This window comes from Muscardinus avellanarius, assembly GCF_963383645.1.
Source record: "Muscardinus avellanarius genome assembly, chromosome: 2".
Classification (NCBI taxonomy): domain Eukaryota; kingdom Metazoa; phylum Chordata; class Mammalia; order Rodentia; family Gliridae; genus Muscardinus; species Muscardinus avellanarius.
The window spans coordinates 31,864,846-31,884,689 of record NC_137787.1 but is presented as its reverse complement, the minus strand read 5'-3'; the positions used below and the strand labels follow the sequence as shown (position 1 = coordinate 31,884,689).

Below are 19,844 nucleotides of genomic sequence, written 5' to 3'. Positions count from 1 at the left end.
TGCAATAATCTGAGCATATTATAGACTATGAAAGAAGTATGAGGTTACAAGATGCTCCATGAAATCGAGGCGGATGATACTGGCTCCTCACAAAGCTATTTTAAGTTTGAGCAGTATAATTTATATGAACTATTAAGAATTTATCTAGCATTGGTAGAACCAAACTCTTCTGATATTTTATTAAGAAACTGCTGCAAGAGAATTTTCCCCCACTGAATTTAATGAAGGTAAGTAATTAAACTGGTGTTGGGGTCTCAAATTCCCTGATTCTCTGAAATTATTTGTCTTATTTTTTCATTCTGCAGTATTCAAGTTCAGGTACATGTATCCAGTTATAGATACCCCTTTTTCTACTTTTCTTTTGCTAACAGACCACTGATTTTTAAAACAGATTGGTATACCCTGATAGCAAATTTGAAATATTTAAAATATGTATATAGAATAACCATTTGAGGATATTGTCATTATTTTTATTATATTCAGAACTTATTCAGAATCTTACTATGCACATTTCCTAGACAAGGACTGCATAGTTTATTTTCAAATATTTATCCTGAACTTTAGAAGTTGATGGAAATTATCAGTGCATTGTCACCATGAACGTCCAGGATTATGGGAGTTTTTAGGCTATAAAGACCATGAGAACTGGCTGGTTGAATGATATTAAAACAGCTGAAATAAACACACACAAGGGTAGAATGGAGCAATTGACTACACTGGCTTGTTTCTTTTTGGTTTCCCCCTGATACAACTTAGCAGGGCAGAAAAGTTAAAACTGAATATTTACTCTTCTCTATCTGCTTTGTGTGTCCTGAAATTGTGTAGATACCAGAGCAGGCTACTGGGGGGGGGCGGGGGGTATGGATGGTTCCTTTTTCATTAAAGTGAGTGTTATCAAACAGTTCCTGTCACTAAATTAATAAGACCAGAGGACAAAAACTTATTTCTCCTCCAAATTTTTACCATCAGAGTCCCATTTCTGATTAGGAAGTGTTTGAAAAGATGCACATGGCTTCAGGATTTCACTGTTGGAGGAATGGCCCTGCTATTTTCTAATGGATTCTGAGCTGGGCAGTCTTGTGCAGCAGAGTTAGGATTTGAACATGATGTGGCTCTCGGAGTGCTCAGCCATGCAGAAGTGGTCGGCTGAGAAAGTCAGGGAGCAGACTTACCAGGGATTTTCATTTCCTCTGCCAATAAGTTCCCCTTATCAGATGCTCCATTTTTGTTCAATTTAATTAACTGGCTCACAGTTTGGGTCTGAAAATGCTGATGCCTATGCGGACTCACAGAAACATGCGTCATAGGCCCAGTTAGCTTTTTTTGGTGCTCCGTCCTGATATTTGCATAATCCTAGGTCTGACTTTTCATAAAGGGTGGATGCTGGCCAGTCCTCCTGAATGGCCTGAGGCCTTCCTAACTAACCTGAAGATGTGAGATTCAGTTTGGCTTACTGTTACTGTTGGCAGAGCTTTTTAGCACTGGTGTCTGTCTCCCAGGCTGCATATAAAGATAGCCATCATAGTCAGACAGTGCTTTAGTATGGCTGGACCCTTGGGTGGAAGGCACTCCTGGAGCTGACATTTAGTATCACAGGGAATGCAGCTTGGATACAGCCTGGCTCCACTGGCCCACTCTTGTTATACTTGATACTCCGAAGGGGTTATCTCAGGGCTTAGCTTGTACAGAATACCTCAATGCTGCTTTGCAGTGGCACTCACAAAATGCTGCATTAGTGAGAAGAGATGCCAAAGGTGCCAAAGGGTATTTTTCCGTAATACTTAAAAAAAACCTCATAAATTTAATAATAAACTCAGAAAATCTACTACTACTTATGCTGATGCAATTGGGAAACTACCGAATTGCCTATAATGTTTAATATAACTCCAATTTACATATTAAGGCTTTCTTACTACGATAAACATCAGTGATTGGCTATTACCTCCATCTCATTTAAGGCTCAGAAAATATGGTGATCCACATTACAATATACAGCGAACGCTGCCAGTTCTTTTCAGATACTGTCTTACCTAATTCAGAAAGTAACAATGACCTTGATAGTAGGGGAATGCCAACCTTCACTTTGCAATGCAAGTGAGCAAAACTTATCTAAAAAAGGGCTTGGTGATATTTTATGGAGAAAATAATACTTTTTGGAAAATTTAGAAATATATTAGATTTTGTTAGAAAGGTCAAGGAACTATGAAAACTTGCCATGCACTTACTTCTAACAATCACTTAAAGATGGCTTTTTGGTGTGATACCAAGTGCTAAATAACCAGAACGGTGGAATTTACATTTGCCTATGGCTGTTTTTAGAACCATGTGAAGAATCTGAAATGTAATTGCTGAATATTGACCTGGATTCTCAAATTGCTGAGATGTGTGATATCATTTGTCCTTATAAGTTCCAAAGTTAAATACACAAATAGAACTTGACATATTATAAAGAGGTCGATATTTATATGCAAGTTTGCTATTTGGGAACAGAACAATGTGGTGTGTGTGTGTGTGTGTGTGTGTGTGTGTGTGTGTGTGTGTGTCTGTTCCCTCCCAATATCCACCCAAATAACAGTTAAGGCATAAAAAGGAATTATAAACCCACAGGGAAAAAGAGAAGAGAAACCAGGAGATGAGAAGTGTCCACAAATTTCCAGGAGATGGAAAACAGATGAATGAAGGGTCATTCCTTGGGTTTAAATTTTTCTGCTCTGTTATTGGGGCAAAAGGGCAGACTAAGAAGCAGCAAGATAATCCAGAAAGGCCAAAAATCAAAGGCAATTGAAAAGAAGGAGTTTGTGAGATGATTCAGCTATACCACTCCTGTTAACTTTCCAAAGAGGTTGAAATCAGAGAACTACAGTAACATATGCATACCCATATCACAGCATAATTCGTAATAGCCAAAATAGGGAACCAACTTAGGTCTCTATCAACAGATGAATGGATTGCAAAATTATGGGAGACACACACAATGGAATTCTACTCAGCAATAAAGACGAACAAAATCATGTCATTCACAAGAAGATGGAAAGACCTGTAGAACATTATGTTAAGTGAGATCAACCAAGCACAGAAAGAGAAGGGACATATGTTTTCTCTAATATGCCCAAACTAGGGAGTATTAGGGATACCAGTGGGACTTTAGATAATGGAGGGGAACCTCAGCAAAGCTATAATGGAAGGGTAGGAGAGGAAGAAGGCTGAGGTTGATTAATGGAGGAGCTACATTTGAACATGTGTATAACTGTGAATGTAGCATGGTCAGCCTGGACACTCATTGTTGGGAGGAGGGAAAAGTGGAAGTGGGGGGAGGGAGGGCTCCAAGCACTGTGAATGTTGTCCATTTTAAATATGATTCACATAAAAATAATATATAAAAATAAACGTTAAATAAAAGGAGTTTGGTAGAAAGTCTACCTGGAAAGTAGTTAAGCCAAATGGCCATACCTTTTCTAGTCTGGTGAATGAGCTCAGTTTATGAAGAGACATGGGAAGGAAGGAATTATCAGAGAAATAATGAAAGATACTTTCTAGAACTGAAGTGCATGAATTTTCTTGATTACAAGGTGCCATAGAGTGTTCAGTACTACAAAACAGCAAAGACCCCCTCCGAGGTATAGCATGAGGTTTCGTGCAAGTGGGATGAATAGAATTCCCTGAAGTACTTTTAAAAGAGAAACACCAGATTTATTAGCAAGCATCAAGTAATGGGATTACATACAATTTTAAACAGTCACATCAGGAACTAGAAGAATGTACACATAGAGCCTTTGAGATGCTGAGAGAAAATTATGTCCAATCTAGCATTCTTTACTCACCAAAACTGTGGGCCTGTTGCAAGAGTTGAAAAAGAAATTGTTGTCCATGCAAATCTGCACTACATCATCTTCCATCATCTTCCATGAATCCTTTTTCAAGGAAATAACAATGAATATGTGCTTCTGACAACAAGGGAAGAAGCGGGGACTACAAGTAGAGAACACATGGGGAGAGCTGAGAATAAAGCTCTGGAGAGTCCCCAATGGCAATTGTGCAAAGGGCTGAGAAAGCAGCAGGTAGAAAGGAAGCAGAAGGGCATCTCCAGGAAGGAAACAGATGTGATACATGAGTTGATATGTTTGACCAGACTGAGTTGTTTAATATTAGAGTACTCTTTGATAACAAGGATATATATACATGCTAACTACATGGAAAAATAAACAAATGAAGCAAAATTTCTAAAAAAATAAAATGATGTAAGAAAGAAAATGTAAGTATAGTAGCACAGCTGTGAATAATATTTTCAGAGTCATAATATAAACACTAAATAGTGATTTAACCAAAACTGGTGATGTGTATCGAGGGACTTTTATGATTCTATATGAGGAAGATACTTCTAAAATGGAATAGCTTAGACATAGCCATATAAATATTCCAAAGCACATAGGTAAACACCAGAATAAACAACTGGAAGAGTAAAAAGTGGTTGCCTTGGAGGTGGGAGGGAGGGAGAAAGTAAACTGTGTTGCTAGCAACATCTGGTAAGTATCTACTCCTATAACACATGATTAAGAAATGCTTATGCATTTTATCACTTACATTGGTTTCACTCCCTTTAAAGCTTTTTCATCTTTATTAAGCTGAATACACACGTTTGTTACAGAAACATTCAAAGTTGTCTAGTCTCATTCATGACTTTAAATAAGATTAGTTTCTAGGATTTCTAATACTCAATATACATTTCCATCTTTGATTTTTTTTACTTTACAGAACCATCCAAAGAGTAATTCACATTGCATAAAATCTTACCAGCTAATTAAACCTTGTTCTGCTTTGTAGGGTGGAGAGCACTGTTACTACCACGGAAGCATCAGAGGTGTCAAAGACTCCAAGGTGGCTCTGTCAACATGCAATGGACTTCAGTACGTGGGAATCTCATTGGATCCTCCTGCCCTCCAAGCTGGCTTTTATCCATTCATTCTTCCCAGTTTTACTTTTCCCAGTATTTATTTTAGTGACTTTTCTGTGCCAGTCCCTTGTTAAGCAAAGTTTCTCCATCTTTAGCACTTAGAATCTGTAGGAGATTTAGAGAGTAACTAATGATTACTTAGGATATTTGATTACCATTTTGGTAGGTTCTGTTAAGAGGAAGGACAGGGGTGTATTAGCTTGTTATTGTAATAAAATACAGGAGATAATAAACTTTTAAGAAGAAAAGGTTTCTTTTAGATCACAATTTTGGAGTTTGCGGTCTATAATTGGTTGACTCTATTGCTTTGGTCCTATGGCAAAGTAGCACATTATGGAGGGAATACATGATACAATAAAACCACTGACAATATGGCCAGAAAACAAGAGAGAGAGAGAGAGAGTTATAAAGAGACTAGGGTTCCACAATCCCCATCAAAGGCATGCCCCAATGACCTACAGGTCTTTTGGTAGGCCCCGCCTTTTAAAGGCTCCACCACCTCCCAGTTGCATGACTTTGGGTATCAAACCTTTAACAATTGGACCTTTGGGGGACATTTAGGATCTGAACTATAGCAGGAAGCTTGGAGAGTGGTGGATTCTACATCGGGCAGGCTCCCAGGGTGTGTTCTAGAGACACATCAGTTGGATTAAGCCCAAGTATGACTAGGAGTCAGCCAGGCAAAGGATGGAAAAGATGGGAATTCCTGCATTAATTTAGAGATAGGATCGAAAAGAAAAAATCTGTAGGCATCTTTGGACCTAAACATAGTAGCACCTCATGTGAATATCTAGTTTTATCCATGTGATGAAGAAGAAACTTGAAACTCTTTTTTTGTGTGTGTACACTTTGTTAGAAAAACCTCATAGCTCTCAAAATTAAATGTTATTTAATGACACAGAGTCATACTGCTTGATGGAAATTTACAGTTTACAAACCTAAAGTTACTTCTGCTTACCTCTTCAGAATCAGATAGTTTTGTATTATTCTTATATGAAGGACCTATTTTCTCCTAGATGATACTAGAGTTGCATGAATAGAAATTTGTATTAGTTGTACTTGGTTCTAGAATAACCTGAGATATTGTCGTTTCCTATTCTAGACTAATGCTCTAATCTGCCCATTTTATTTAAAAAACTAATTATATCAGATGTAATTTGAATGCTCTTGGTGTGTACTTTAACATGTAGAGTGCTTGGACCACAGTGGGCTTCCTTCCATACAGGTATATGAACAGTATGAAGGCATTGGTTTAGATGCTCTCCAATGAATGACACCCATGAAGCTTGCTTGCTGTTTCTTACTGTTGGCTGTATTTGTTCACTCTCTCCATGTGTGGGTTCTTGTGTTCCAGTGGTATGTTTGAAGACAGTACCTTTGTGTACATGATAGAGCCTCTGGAGCTGATTCATGATGAGGTAAGTCTGACTGTGACATCAGTATCCTTGTGGTCTTTGATTCTTGCAGCATCTTTGAGCAGTAAGGAGAAAATAAACGTAGATTTCAAAGTGCATTTGTTACCTTATTTCAGACTTAGAGTGGCTTCATGAGTTTGAAGCTTAACTTGGACATGCTGAGCCCACACACCAGTAAGGAATGGTCAGAAGCGTGGAGCTTAGGGTTTCAGAAGCCAAAGCCAATTCTTTCCGGTCTATGGAGAGAGCAGCAAGGACCTTTAGTTTTGGAGTGGCCATGTTTCCTTCTTCTTGTCTCCCTTAGATAATTGTGTGGTTGTAAGCATGTACTTAATTTCTATTGGACTAAGAATAGTGGAAAATTTTATGGGCTGAACTATGATTATTTAATACAATGTTTAGTTTTAAGATAGGGAAGAAAATAATGTCTAGTCATGTACATTAGGCCAGTGACCTAGATAAGAAACACATACTCTAGTAATGTTTCTCATTAACACAATGCAACCAAATTTAAAATTTCACATGTATACTCAGAAAATAATACTACTTGCTGGTATTGTTTCAGGTGCGAGGTATCCATCAATGACAAAATAAACATAAAACTTTATTCTAATGGATCATACAAATTACAGGGGCAGCTAGGCATATGCAGGATGAAGGAATAATTACATATGGTATTGTAAATAATGATTCTTGCTAAGGAGAATAAAATGAAGCCAGAGGTAGAGTCTTAAACTTTTATATGCACTGTATAGGGAAGGCCACAATAAGAAGGTGAGTTTTGAATTAAGACCATAAGGAAATTAGAACTTCCCAGAAGATGTGTAATGATGGTAGCCCTGAGGCAGAAGTGTGTCTGGTGTGTTCAAGGAACTCTGGGGGACGTGACTAGGTTGGAGAGGAGAGAATGCAGTGAAAGTGGCGAGTTGGAGGTCCTGAGAGGTAATGGTGGGCCTCAGATCAGTGAATAGAACTGCTAAGGGGAAAATAATATGTTGAGGCTGATAGAGTCAGAATATTGCAAATATTTAATGGAGAGCAGAAAATATTTTTTATCTTTAATGTATATGGGATACATTTTAAAGTTGAGGTAGAAAAGTTACTTAATTGTACATGGTTGATGTTCTAATAAACCTGTATCAGATTTTAAATAGTAACTCTAAAATTTATCAGATAGTGAAGACAACCCAACCTAGATTAAGATAGTTCACTTAGGTAAAATGTTGTTCTCCCAGTGTCACTGGTAGACAAATAACCTGTATGCAGCAAAATTATTAGACTAATCCAGCAACCCCCCACAAAACACACACACACACACACACACACACACACACACACACACACACAACAATGACTTTCAGTTTTGGCTTTCACTAGTGGCTTTCTCACCCTAAAAACAAAATCTCAAAGAAGAAAGCAAATAATCCAAAATAATAATTCTCTAAGCTTTAGAGTTTTAAAAACATGTAAATTAGATAAATTTTCAATGCATCCCTAATAGGGTAATTTTGTAGATTCAGTGAATTAATAAATGTATGTTACACTGTCTGCTAAACTGTTGAAAAGGTTTATGTGTATACTGTTATTATCATAATGTTTAAAAATTGCATTCACATTGTTATGGTCATAATTACACTATACAGGGCTGATTGTTACATGCTTATTATTGCTTCTTTTCTGCCTTCCTCCTGCTGCCTATCCTTTGTTCATGTAATGATTTGTTCTCATCCTCATCCTGGAAAGAGAGAAAGGAGCCCTACTTGAAGCTATAATCAATTTACACGATTGTGTGGCTGATCCAGTTGTGAATCTATTACTTGTGGCACCTTTTCACCTGTTACCAGAATTAAGAGCTTACTATAATTGAATTTAGATTTTTTGATGTTCATAGCATTGTTATTAATTTTATTATGCTGTGTTCTGAGTTCAATAATAACAGAGGAGATATTTCCAATGAAAATTCAAGTTCTATTGCAAATGAAACATGAAGAGCACAATTGTTCATTGTTGTTTTTATGTAATCTGTTAAGGGTCTTTTTTGTAACCATTCTTCTGATTATAAAACTAATATGCAACATTTTGAAAAGCAAAATAAACACTTAACTGAATATCAATTATCCATTATTCTATCTCCAAAGATAATTTCCCTTCACATTTTAGTATGCATTATTTCAATTTTGATAATATAGTTTATATATATATTCAAATAAATTGACTGGATGATTATTATTTCTTTCTGTGATGCTGGAGATTCAAGCTGGGGCCTCATGCTCTACCACTGAGCTACTGTCTTCAGCCCTTGGATTCTTATTTTATAATACAGCTTAGTAATGTATCTGTTTGAGTCTCAATATCTTTATTTTATAAGTAGGGATAAAATACATGTTCCATAGGTTCTTTTTTTTTTTTTTTGGTGGTACTGGGGTTCCTGGAAGCCCTTCTACCTCCGGGCTACACTCCCAGACCTCTTTTTACATTTTATATTTGGAAGCAGGGTCTCCTAAGCCAGCGTGCGCGGCTGGCTTCGAACCTGCGCTATCCTCCTGTCTCTGCCTCCCAAGCGCGGGGATTACAAGCGTGCGCCACCACGCCCGGCTCCATAGGTTCTTTTAAAAACATTTTTTATTAGCCGGGTGTGGTGGCGCATGCTTCTAATCCCAGCGTTTGGGATGCTGAGACAGGAGGATCTCACAGGTTCAAAGCCAGCCTCAGCTACTTAGTGAGGCTCTCAGCAACTTAGTGAGACCCTGTTTCCAAATAAAGTATAAACTAGGTCTGGGAGTATAGACCAAAGGTAGAAAATCCCCTGGGTTCCACCCCAGTACCACAAAATCAAATTATTTGTGCATTGTAATTATACATCGTAGTTAGAGTCAAAGTGATACAAATATACATTGCACACATTACTTGGTCTGTTTCCCTGTTTGGGGATATATCTAAATGTTACAGTGCTTGCCTAGCATTCATGAGGCCCTCAGATTCCATCCCCACCATGGCAAAAAGTGAAATAAAAAATTAAAAAATTAAAGAGTTACTATAGCCTGAATGGTTCTTGTTAGGAACAAGTTGGACAATATGTATCTAAGTGTTGCCTGGCCCATCCTGTGCACCCAGTAATGGAAATAATAGTACTAATAATGGTTATTAGTCATGCCTAAATCTGTTATTTCTAGACCAAAGGACATGGTGTTTTCAAGTTGCTGTAGACATTGGTAAATCTCTGTCTCAAGCAATGCTTCCAGTTTCCTCCCACCAGCAACGTAGGACTGATTTTTGCCTTGCAACATAATTAACTATGTGTATTATAATTTTAAATCTTTCCCAACTTGATGGCAAAATTTCATTCTCCCTAAGTTTGGGATTTGAAGGAGTATTAAAACATTCAACATATAACATTTTTTCATGTTTATTGACCTTTTTTGTTTCTTTCCTGTGACATTCCTGTTCATGATTTTGAGAAAAGCTTATTTAAGAGTAGCTAGTGAGCAGGTGTGGTGGCACACACCTGTAGCCCTAGTACTTGGGAGGCCGAGACAAGAGGATTGCAGGTTTGTAACAACTTAGTGAGGCCATCCTCAACTTAGTGACCCCTCCACAACTTAGTGAGACCCTTTGTCAATTTATAAAGAATAAAATAGGGATGGGGGGTGGTAGTGATATAATTCAGAGATAGATTACCCCTGGGTTCAATCCCCAATACTAAAAAAAAGAGTAGCTAATAAAACTATGCTATTTCTAAAATGGGTCCATAGGAAGATGCTCTATTTTATTTAAAATTAAAGTGTCAGTGCGACATATACTTTAAATTTTTGATAGCTAAAGCTTTGACATATAAGCATTCCTGTTTTAGGAAGGACATGTGAGAAAGTTCTAACAGTATCCCACAGAAGCTTGTAAACACCTTGTTTGCTCATTGACTGCAATTGTTTTTGTTTCAGAAAAGCACAGGTCGACCACATATAATTCAGAGAACCTTGGCAGGACAATCTTCTAAGCAAATGAAGAATCTCAGTAAGCTTTTTTAAAAAAATTAATATGGCCATTATACTTGAATGAGGTCCAAGCTGTGACCAGGTGAAACTCTAGGCTTGGTGGGAAGTGGATGGGCTTAGCCTGAGATCTAGGATGAGCCGTGTGGATGAGTACTGGAGTGGCCCAGCTTTTCGTGTAATGAGGCAGAGAGTTGTTTCAATGGAAAGATGAAACCTGGAGCCGTGGAGTAAAGGTCTGGTTGGGAACCAGATAATGTGGTCGGATTTAGAGGAGTGATTTATAGTAAGGTTTGTCCTTCAATTTTCCTGGTTTGCTGCTCTTTGGCTAGCTGGTATTGCCTCCCTGTTAGCTCTGACCTTGAGGCATTCTTAGCAGCTAATGCTGGCAAAGGCGTCTTTGGGATTCTTGGGGTATGTGATGCTGTTTCTGTCTATTCATGCCAAAAGCCTTTAATAATTTATGCAAAAGACTATGCCACACATTATTTTAAGTTCCAAAATGAATTAGGCATAGTAGAATTCTCTAAAATTTGACGTATTATCAGATGGTTGTAGATCAAATACACATCTACTGAATCTTGAGGAGCCTGTATTTTTTATGATGTTTGAAAGAAAATCACACATTTTAACTATTTTTGTGACTATGAGAGTTTGGAATGTTTAATGACTAGTGTCCTTTGTACATCTTAGTTTGTCTTGGCTTTGTGATGATGTATGTTACCAATGCCACTGTTCCTTAACATAATATTTTTAAAACGTGCTCTCCCAGGAACGCAGTCAAGCAAGCATATATTTTGGCATTTGTTTTCCCACTTACACAGGTATGGAAAGTGGTGACCAGTGGCCCTTTCTGTCTGAATTACAATGGCTGAAAAGAAGGAAGAGGGCTGTGAATGTAAGTGTGACCTTGAGCCACTAACGGCCTGCTTTACTTTCTTAGGTTGTGTGCCTGTCATTGCACAGCACCCAAGTGTCCCTAGAACACCTTAGATTTGGACAATTCTTCAAAAAAGCAAAGTAACAAACAAGAAAACCCTATGACTCGAGCCGTATCAGCATACCACTTTTTATTCATCTTTCCTTATTAGTGGTTCAAGCTGATTACAGTGTCTGTCAACCCTGATGCCATATAAAGATTGTTTTTAGTTCTATGCTAAAAATTTCCATCAAATTTATAGTACTCATTTTTTTTTTGAGCCGGGCATGGTGTTGCATACTTGTAATCCCACTACTTGGGAGACTGAGACAGGAGGATCATAGATTTGCGGCCAGCCTCAGCTACTTAGTGTAGCCCTCTGCAACTTAGTAAGATCCTGTTTCAAAATAAAGATTAAAAAATAGGGCTGGGGATGTAGCTCAGAGACAGAATTCCCCTAGCTTCAATACTCAATACAAAAACAAAAGTAAGATTTTTTTTTAGGGGAGTAGTGGTGATAAAGCTTTTATAACATTTGTATTTCTTTCAAATTGAGAACTCTTGTACCAAACTTTGAAGCTGGATATGTTTTTCAGAGCAAAATGAATCTATTTGACCATTAGCAATATGACAGTTACTAAAAGAAAACCCATGCAATTATATAATGAACAACTATCATATATATCACATGTATTGATAAATGTATAGGAGCTTTGTAACAAACTGTGTTCTTAGTCATTTTCATAATAGATCAGAGAGCTGTAATGATGGGGACTGGTTAGTAATTACATGGTGAAGGCCATGTAACCAAGAATTAATTCCACAGCTTATAGATTACATGGTAATTTACTAGATAACTTAATGAGCAATTATAGTGGAAATTGCACATTTTAGATAATGTTTTGTTGAATAAACTTTTTTTGTGTGTGAAAACAATTAGCCACCAAAAACTTAATTCAAGGCTAAATCTTCCTCTCTTTTATGAGCTTATGTTGGTAGGATGGTGATACAGATACTATTTTGTTGTTGTTATACCTAGCAGTCTGTTTTTTAGTGCTTTTCAAGATACAAATGAATGGCGGTAGTATTGAATACAGGCTTTCCTATCACTACGGTCCTCCCCTAAGCTGATCAATGATTGTGTACATAAAGAAAAAAGAGCCACCATTACTGATTTTTAAACTACGAAAAATAAACGTCTAAATGAGGAATGCTTGGTACTTGTTTTTAAAGGCTTATTTAGTAATAATTTAAATCTAGAAGAATTTAGAATAGTTGTATTTGTTTATTCCTTTGAGAGCTCATGTGTTTAAGAATCGGCACATCATCATTAGAATTTTAATGAAGTTAGTGTTTGTGTTTATCTATATTGATACCTGTTTCAGATATACCTCCAGGTAATCGTAATTTATTATTTTCTTATGGAATGAATTTTAAGTAGATTTCCTCTGGTTTTGTAAGAAGATATGAATATTTATCATATTTTAATGCCTAAGAAATTGATATTTATGTATTTTAACAGTGTATTTCTTAAGCTTGAGGTTTTTTTTTTTTTTTTTTTTTGGTCTTATTGGCACTGGGGATCAAACCTAGGGCATTGCGCTTGCGAAGTGAGAGCTTTGCCACTGGGCTACATCCCAGCCCAGTATTATGTTACATGTCTTCGTATAGAATAATTCCACATATAAAAAAACATATAGAAACAACATTAGCTGTTTTCTATCTTGATGAGTACTTTAAAGATAATGATATATAGTTCTTTTCTGAGTATTTGAATGTTTACCAATATTTTAATATTTTGGTAAGAAGTACTTTTTAAAAAATTTCCATGACCACGTTTCTAGAATTCTGATAGTCAACGTTTTCTACAATTTAGCAGTGAACATTGGAAATATTTTATATCAACCACCATTTTAATCATATATTTTTATTTCCACAGCCATCTCGTGGTGTGTTTGAAGAAATGAAATATTTGGAGCTTATGATCGTTAATGATCACAAAATGGTAAGAATATAGAATCAAAAGCTTTTACGTCCAATAGCTTACCAAAGAAATAATTTGTTTTGCTTTAAATTTAATTATTTTTATTAATTATCAGTGCCAACATGTTTAAATTTTCTTTTGGAGCTATTAGATGACTCAGTTTATATATTGGTGTTTGGAGACAAGGCTTTATAGAGTTCTCACAACTCTAAACTTTTTCTCTGTTTATTAATGATACATTTGATAGATTTAGTTATTTGATGCCTTTCACTTGCCTTTACTTAAAATTGTTATTCTACACTTTTCTTCATCTATGTCTTTGACCACTACTTAGTATTTTATTCCATGATTTTGTTCTTCTAATATATTATTTTTAACTTGCTATTTGTGACAAATTAATTTTATAGGTAAACATGTATAATAAGGATATATCTAAAGAGACTCTCTTTAACAATAACTTTAACTTAGGTATTGGAAAAAATAATTATTTCTTGTTAATCTGTAGAAGTAAGATATCTTTAGATGAGTGATTTTGTTAACACTTAACAGAAATATGAAAAACAATCCTCACTCTTCATATGCCCCTTTGGAGGTTAAGTAGAAACTCTCCTAACTGTACTCTGTCTAACCATTTCCTTTGCAAAATGTCTTGGCCAAAGGCTAGCACTCGTGGATGTGCTCTTGTCAGGAGTTGTGCTGTTATATTCAATATGAGTGGTGTGTTGGTAAACTTTAACTCTCAGTTCTTGGGGGTGGGCTGGGGTAAAGCCATGATTTATATGATTGATAATCTTCTTGGTGAAATTCTTCCCACCATGGCTGATTTCAAGCTGTCAAAGTGAGAGAATTGATTGATGAACTGGGAGATGTGTCCTGTTGGTTCTCATGTGCTACTGGGAGTTGGCTTCAGTACCACAGCCACACTCCCTAAACTGGCTAGGCCAGTTGTTATTTTTAACACGGTTATATAATTTAATTCTAAAAACTACATATGCTAAGAGTAGTTGTTTTTATGAAAATGAAGTTGCATTTCTGGAAAGACTTATAAAGATGAGGATCTTTAAAAATGCTTAAAATTCAGATATGGGTGAAAAACTTGTAAAAGATTGAAACAAAAATTCAGATTGCTTTGCACATATCTTTAAGTCCTCATTTTACTTTAACAAAACCATAATTAGATTAGTAGACTATGTGACAAAGCTGTTTCATGATGAAGTGACAACTCGAAATTCTAATTAGCAGCCCCCCCTTAAAAAGAAGTCTTTTTTTTGTGGTAGTATTGGGGATGGAACCCAGGGGCCTTTTACCTCCGGGCTACACTCCCAGACCTATTTTATAGATTTTTTATTTGGAAACAGGGTCTCTTAAGCCAGCTGAGGCTGGCTTCGTACCAGCACGATCCTCCTGTCTCAGCCTCCCAAGTGCAGGGATTACAAGCGTGTGCCACCACGCTCGGCTAGAAGTCTTTGACACTATATATATATATATATATATATAATTTTTTTTTAAAATTTATTTTTATTGGTGTATTGTAATCATATATCACATTGGAATACAAGACTTGAGAGGATATATACAAGCACACATCATCCAATTAGCCCTCATCCAGCCCCTATCCCATTCCCTCCCCCTCCCTCGATCCCATGCTTGTTTGGTGATGAACTTTGATACATTTGTTTATGTACCTCCTGCATTTTAAAGAGGCTCCATCCTCCCCTATTCCATACCCTCTGATTGGTCACCTTAATTGCTTCATTATAGGGCCCTTTCTATAACTCGACCTCTTCCTGTTGCCCCTTTCCTCCAAGTTATTGCTGATTAGGAGAAGCATCTGGTTTTTATTTTCTGTGATATTTCTCTGTGCATGCCGCGTTGCAAGTACCAATCCCGCTCTTGACGGCCCCAGTAGTGGCCTGGCTACCCGGTGGACTGATCCAGACCTCGCTGGCTCAAGCAGCGGCCTTGCCTCATGGGAGGCCCGGAATCTGGCCTTGCTGGCCCCCACACCGGCCTAACCCCCGGTCGGCTCAGATCCCAGCCTCGGTGACCCTAGCACTGGCCTAGCCTCAAGGCAGGCTCCATCCCAGCCTTGCTGGCCCTGGCACCAGACTAACCCCTCGACAGATTCCTATCCCAGCCTCAGAGGCCCCAGCACCGGCCTTGACTCACGGCAGGTTCCGATCCCAGCCTCGCTGGCCCCAGTACTGGCCTAACCCCTCGGCAAGCTCCGATCTCGGCCTCGGAGGCCCCAGCACTGGCCTTGCCTCACAGCAGGCTCCGATCCCAGCCTCGCTGGCCCCGGCACCGGCCTAACCCCTTGGCAGGCTCCGATCCCAGCCTCAAAGGCCCCAGCATTGGCCTTGCGAGGCCGGGATCGGAGCCTGCTGTGAGGCAAGGCTGGTGCTTGGGCCTCCGAGGCTGGGATCGGAGCCTGCTGAGGGGTAGGCCGGTGACAGGGCCAGCGGCCGGCATTGGAGCCTTCCGTGAGGCAAGGCCGCTACTGAGGCCTTCAAGGCCGGGATCGGAGCCTGCTGAGGGGTTAGGCAGGTGCTGGGGCCAGCGAGGCCGGAATCGGAGCCTGCTGTGAGGCAAGGACGGTGCTGGGGCCTCCGAGGCTGGGATCGGAGCCTGCCAGGGGTTAGGCCAGTGCTGGGGCCAATGAGGCCGGCATTGGAGCCTGCCGTGAGGCAAGGCCAGAACTGGGGCCTCCGAGGCCGTGATCGGAGCCTGCCGAGGTGTTAGGCCGGTGCCAGGGCTAGTGTCCGACATCGGAGCCTTCTGTGAGGCAAGGCCGCTACTGAGGCCGGGATCAGACACTGTATATTTTTTAAATGATGACTTAATTGATATATAAACTTTTGAATCTCTTACTTTAGTGGATGTTTAAATTAATTACCACTAATTACCAAGTACCATTTCAGTCATGTTGAATGTAAAATTTTTCTATAGAATTCCTCTTATTTTTGTATAAAGATTTATTTTCTGTGCCAGTAGCCTTTAAATGCATTGCTTGAGATATGTCACCAAGAAGCAGAATTTAGCAGAATTGAATACAATTTAGGAGAGGTCTTCCTTGGTGGAATGGAAAACCAAATATGTAGTCAGCGATTTCAGATAATGAAGGCTAAAAAATATAAGTTTCTGAAGAACAAAAATGAAGGCTAAAATATACACTCTTAAAGAGCATTAATATGGTAATCTTTTTATCTGAATTCTGTTTGTGAATTGGAACATTGAGACCTTTTTAGCTACTTCTCAACCCTGAGCATTGTGGCTTGTTTTGTGGAATGGTAGCTTTAGAAGATTAAGCTTTCCTCAGCATCCATCATACAAATACTTTTGAAGTAGCAGTAAGAAATAATTAAGATATATTTGATTCTTTTGAATGTGCAAAATGCATTCCTAATTAATCAGTAATCTATGGAATCGGTTCTCAAACCTTGACTTGCAATTCCATATCTCTTATCCCACTATGCTATATTTGGAAGATACCCAAAGCTGTCAACCAGACAGCAGAGCTCAGAAATTGCAAAATAGGAAACAGTAATTTTTTGTTTTTTATTTTATTTTTTATTTTTTGTGGTATCAGGGGTGGAACCTAGGAGCCTTCTACTTCTGGGCTATACCCTTAGACCTATTTTTATATTTTATTTGGAAGCAGGGTCTCACTAAGTTGCTGAGAACCTCACTAAGCTACTGAGGCTGGCTTTGAACCTGTGATTCTCCTGTCTCAGCCTCCCAAGTGGTGGGATTACAGGTGTATGCCACCATGCCTGGCATTTTTTTTTGTGTGTGTGTGATACTGGGGTTCCTGGAAGCCCTTCTACCTCCGGGCTACACTCCCAGACCTATTTTACATTTTTATTTGGAAACAGGGCCTCTTAAGCTAGCGAAGCTGGCTTCAAACCTGCGTGATCTTCCTGTCTTTAGCTCCCAAGCACAGGGATTACAAGTGTGCGCCACCACGCCCGGCCTGGCAAATATTTTAGACATCATATATTTATATATTTTGATTTTGGGGGGAGGGAATGCTGCTGGAGATTGAACTCATAGCCATTTGCATGCTAGGTATGTATTCTACCACTGAGCTATGCCCTCAGTCCCTCTGAATTTATTTTTAATTCTTTAAAATGACAAGTATCTAAATAATTTTACCTTTATCTTATATATAATAAAATAGCACCCTTATTAAAATATTGTTTCATACATAGAAAACTTTCTTCTCTGTGTTATACCATATATTCTGCGATGAAGTCACCTTATTATGGCTATTACATTTTAAATTTAAAAATCTAAAACATTTTTTAGCCAATAAGTCTTGATAATTTTATTATGATAATTATTAAAATGGGTGAGAACTAGGCATGATCTGTTCATTTGTTTTTGAGACAGTTAAACTGTAATTTGTAGCGATAAACTTGTAGTGAATGCATGTTAACATTTTTCCTTTTATTTTTGAGTGGTAATAATGCCAAAGGTAGAAAGAAATTACCTAACGAGAATTTTACTCTTTAAAGAAATATTACTTCTGAAATAATAAAACTAAATATTTTCCTTTCACTGTAAGAACACATCACATTCTAGTCAATAGGAGTCCCAAATAAGTATATCACTTTATAAGAATTTTTTTTTCTCTTGAGAGCTAAGTAAGGTCTTTTTTTTTTGAGGTATTTTTCATATGAGGTATTCTTTATATGAGGTAAATATAGTTTCTAAATAGGATTGTTGCAAAGACATAGTAAATCAAGCGTAAATCAGAGTACTTAAATTTACATGTTGAAAGTCAGATTCACCTAGAATAACTAATGCTTCTGTTTTATAATGTTTGGAGATTTGCTGTTGGGCTTTAAAATGATCATCCCACTGAGAGTCCTCATCTCACCACGTTTATAATATACGAGGTGGCAGTTATTTTGATAATGCTTACCTCTGGGTTGAAAATAGATTTTTAATTGTTTTCAAAAGGCAAATTTTAAAGACTTCATTTGTTTAGGAAATAAAAGCAAATTTGCCAGCTTAAATGTAAATTATATTCAGTGGGCTGAAAATGGGAAGGTAAGCTTTATCATAAATGGTGATGGCACATTTTTCTTTATTTGCAAAATTAGTTCTCATTCATGCAGGAAATAGAAACATTTTGCCTACATTTGCATTCTGGCTTACCTCTCTAATTCAGAGTAACCTAATATTGGCTGCCTGAAAAAAGTACATATCTTATTTTGAACAAGCATCAGACTAACAGTGGCTTTCAATTAGAAAAAAACCCCCTCAATTTTATAGAAAGCATCTTCAGGACCTGGTTAGCAGAAACCTAATTTCGGAGCCAATTATAGCCTTGATAAGAGTCTGCAAACATCTCCTTGAGCCACTTAAGCTAAAAATAAATATTAAAATCTTCTAATAGAAGATTGGTGGCCATATTTAACATAAAAGGCAAGTATTTTTGCTTATAATTTTAAGTATGAGCCAGTAAGTACAAATATGTTATGGTAATTGAAATGTTTTTCGATTTATACTTCATTTGGTTTTCCTTACTAAAAAACAGTATATTTTATATATACCTAACAAATTACACATTCTCATCATTAATCATGATTTGTTGGAAATACCCATGAATTACTTAATAAAAATTGTCAACTAAACAAGTTTATCTCCTGTCTCAGCCCAGAGTAGGCTTTGAATTTTAGCCATTCAATCTTGGATAAGTTATTCGAGAATAATAAAACTCATTTCATAAAGCAAAATATTTGTTGTAGGAGAAACAGTTGCCATTTCTAATAAATCCTCGATGCTCAATTAAATGATACTTCAAACTAAGGAATCTAGTGGCCATTCTATCCTTATGTTAATATCTCAGCAGTATCAGACACAGTTGCTCTCTTTTTTGAAACATTTTCTTTCTGTCTTGGCTTCTGTGACAAATAGCTCTCCCACATCACTGGCCAATGTCTTCTCAGTCTTTTAAATATGGCTCCTGGAATTATGGGAGTGCCCCAGAATTCTCACCTCCATACTCGCTCCCTCAGTGACAGTTTTCAGACTCAAGTCTTTAAATATCATGGCTTCAAATTCTTTACTCCCTACTTTACAGCTTCTAGCATTATGAGTTCCTTGTGCATGTATCCAACCTCTTATTCAACACTTGTACTTTGATATTGAATAGGCATCTTATGTTTAAACCTCTAAATCAGAGCTCAAAGTGTCTGCTAGGGGGTGGATGTGTCCCCCAAAAGCTCATGTGCTGGAAACATAACCCCTAAATTCACATGTCAATGATATTTGGGAGGCAATTAGGAATTAGATGAGGTCAGGAGGGTGGGTCCCCCATTGATGGCATTGATAGCTTCCTAAGATGAGGAGAAGGGGGCCTAGCAGGCAAGCTTGCTCTGTCACACCAGGTGATGCATTAGGTTGGAATGTAACAAGGAGGCCCTTAGCAGATGCCGAGCAGATGCCATGTGCCCTGCATTTGGACAGCTCAACCTCAGAACCATGAGATAAGCAGACCTCTAATCTTTATAGATTACATGGTCTTAGGTATTCAGTCATTACAGGAGAAAACAGATGAAGACATCTCTCTAGTCCT

The 19,844-nt window shown here is 37.7% G+C and overlaps 1 protein-coding gene across 2 annotated transcripts in view; it reads left to right on the top strand.

The window, feature by feature from the left end:
- The window catches only part of ADAM23 (ADAM metallopeptidase domain 23), a gene marked incomplete at both ends in the record, with an annotated part of 182,679 nt that overhangs the window by 107,698 nt on the left and 55,137 nt on the right, over nucleotides 1-19,844 (top strand). For both annotated transcript variants that reach the window (XM_080689511.1, XM_080689512.1), the window contains 5 exons: nucleotides 4,822-4,904; nucleotides 6,306-6,369; nucleotides 10,305-10,377; nucleotides 11,180-11,253; nucleotides 13,214-13,279. In XM_080689511.1, coding sequence (XP_080545637.1) covers nucleotides 4,822-4,904; nucleotides 6,306-6,369; nucleotides 10,305-10,377; nucleotides 11,180-11,253; nucleotides 13,214-13,279 — 360 coding nt within the window. The remainder of the gene's footprint in view (nucleotides 1-4,821; nucleotides 4,905-6,305; nucleotides 6,370-10,304; nucleotides 10,378-11,179; nucleotides 11,254-13,213; nucleotides 13,280-19,844) is intronic.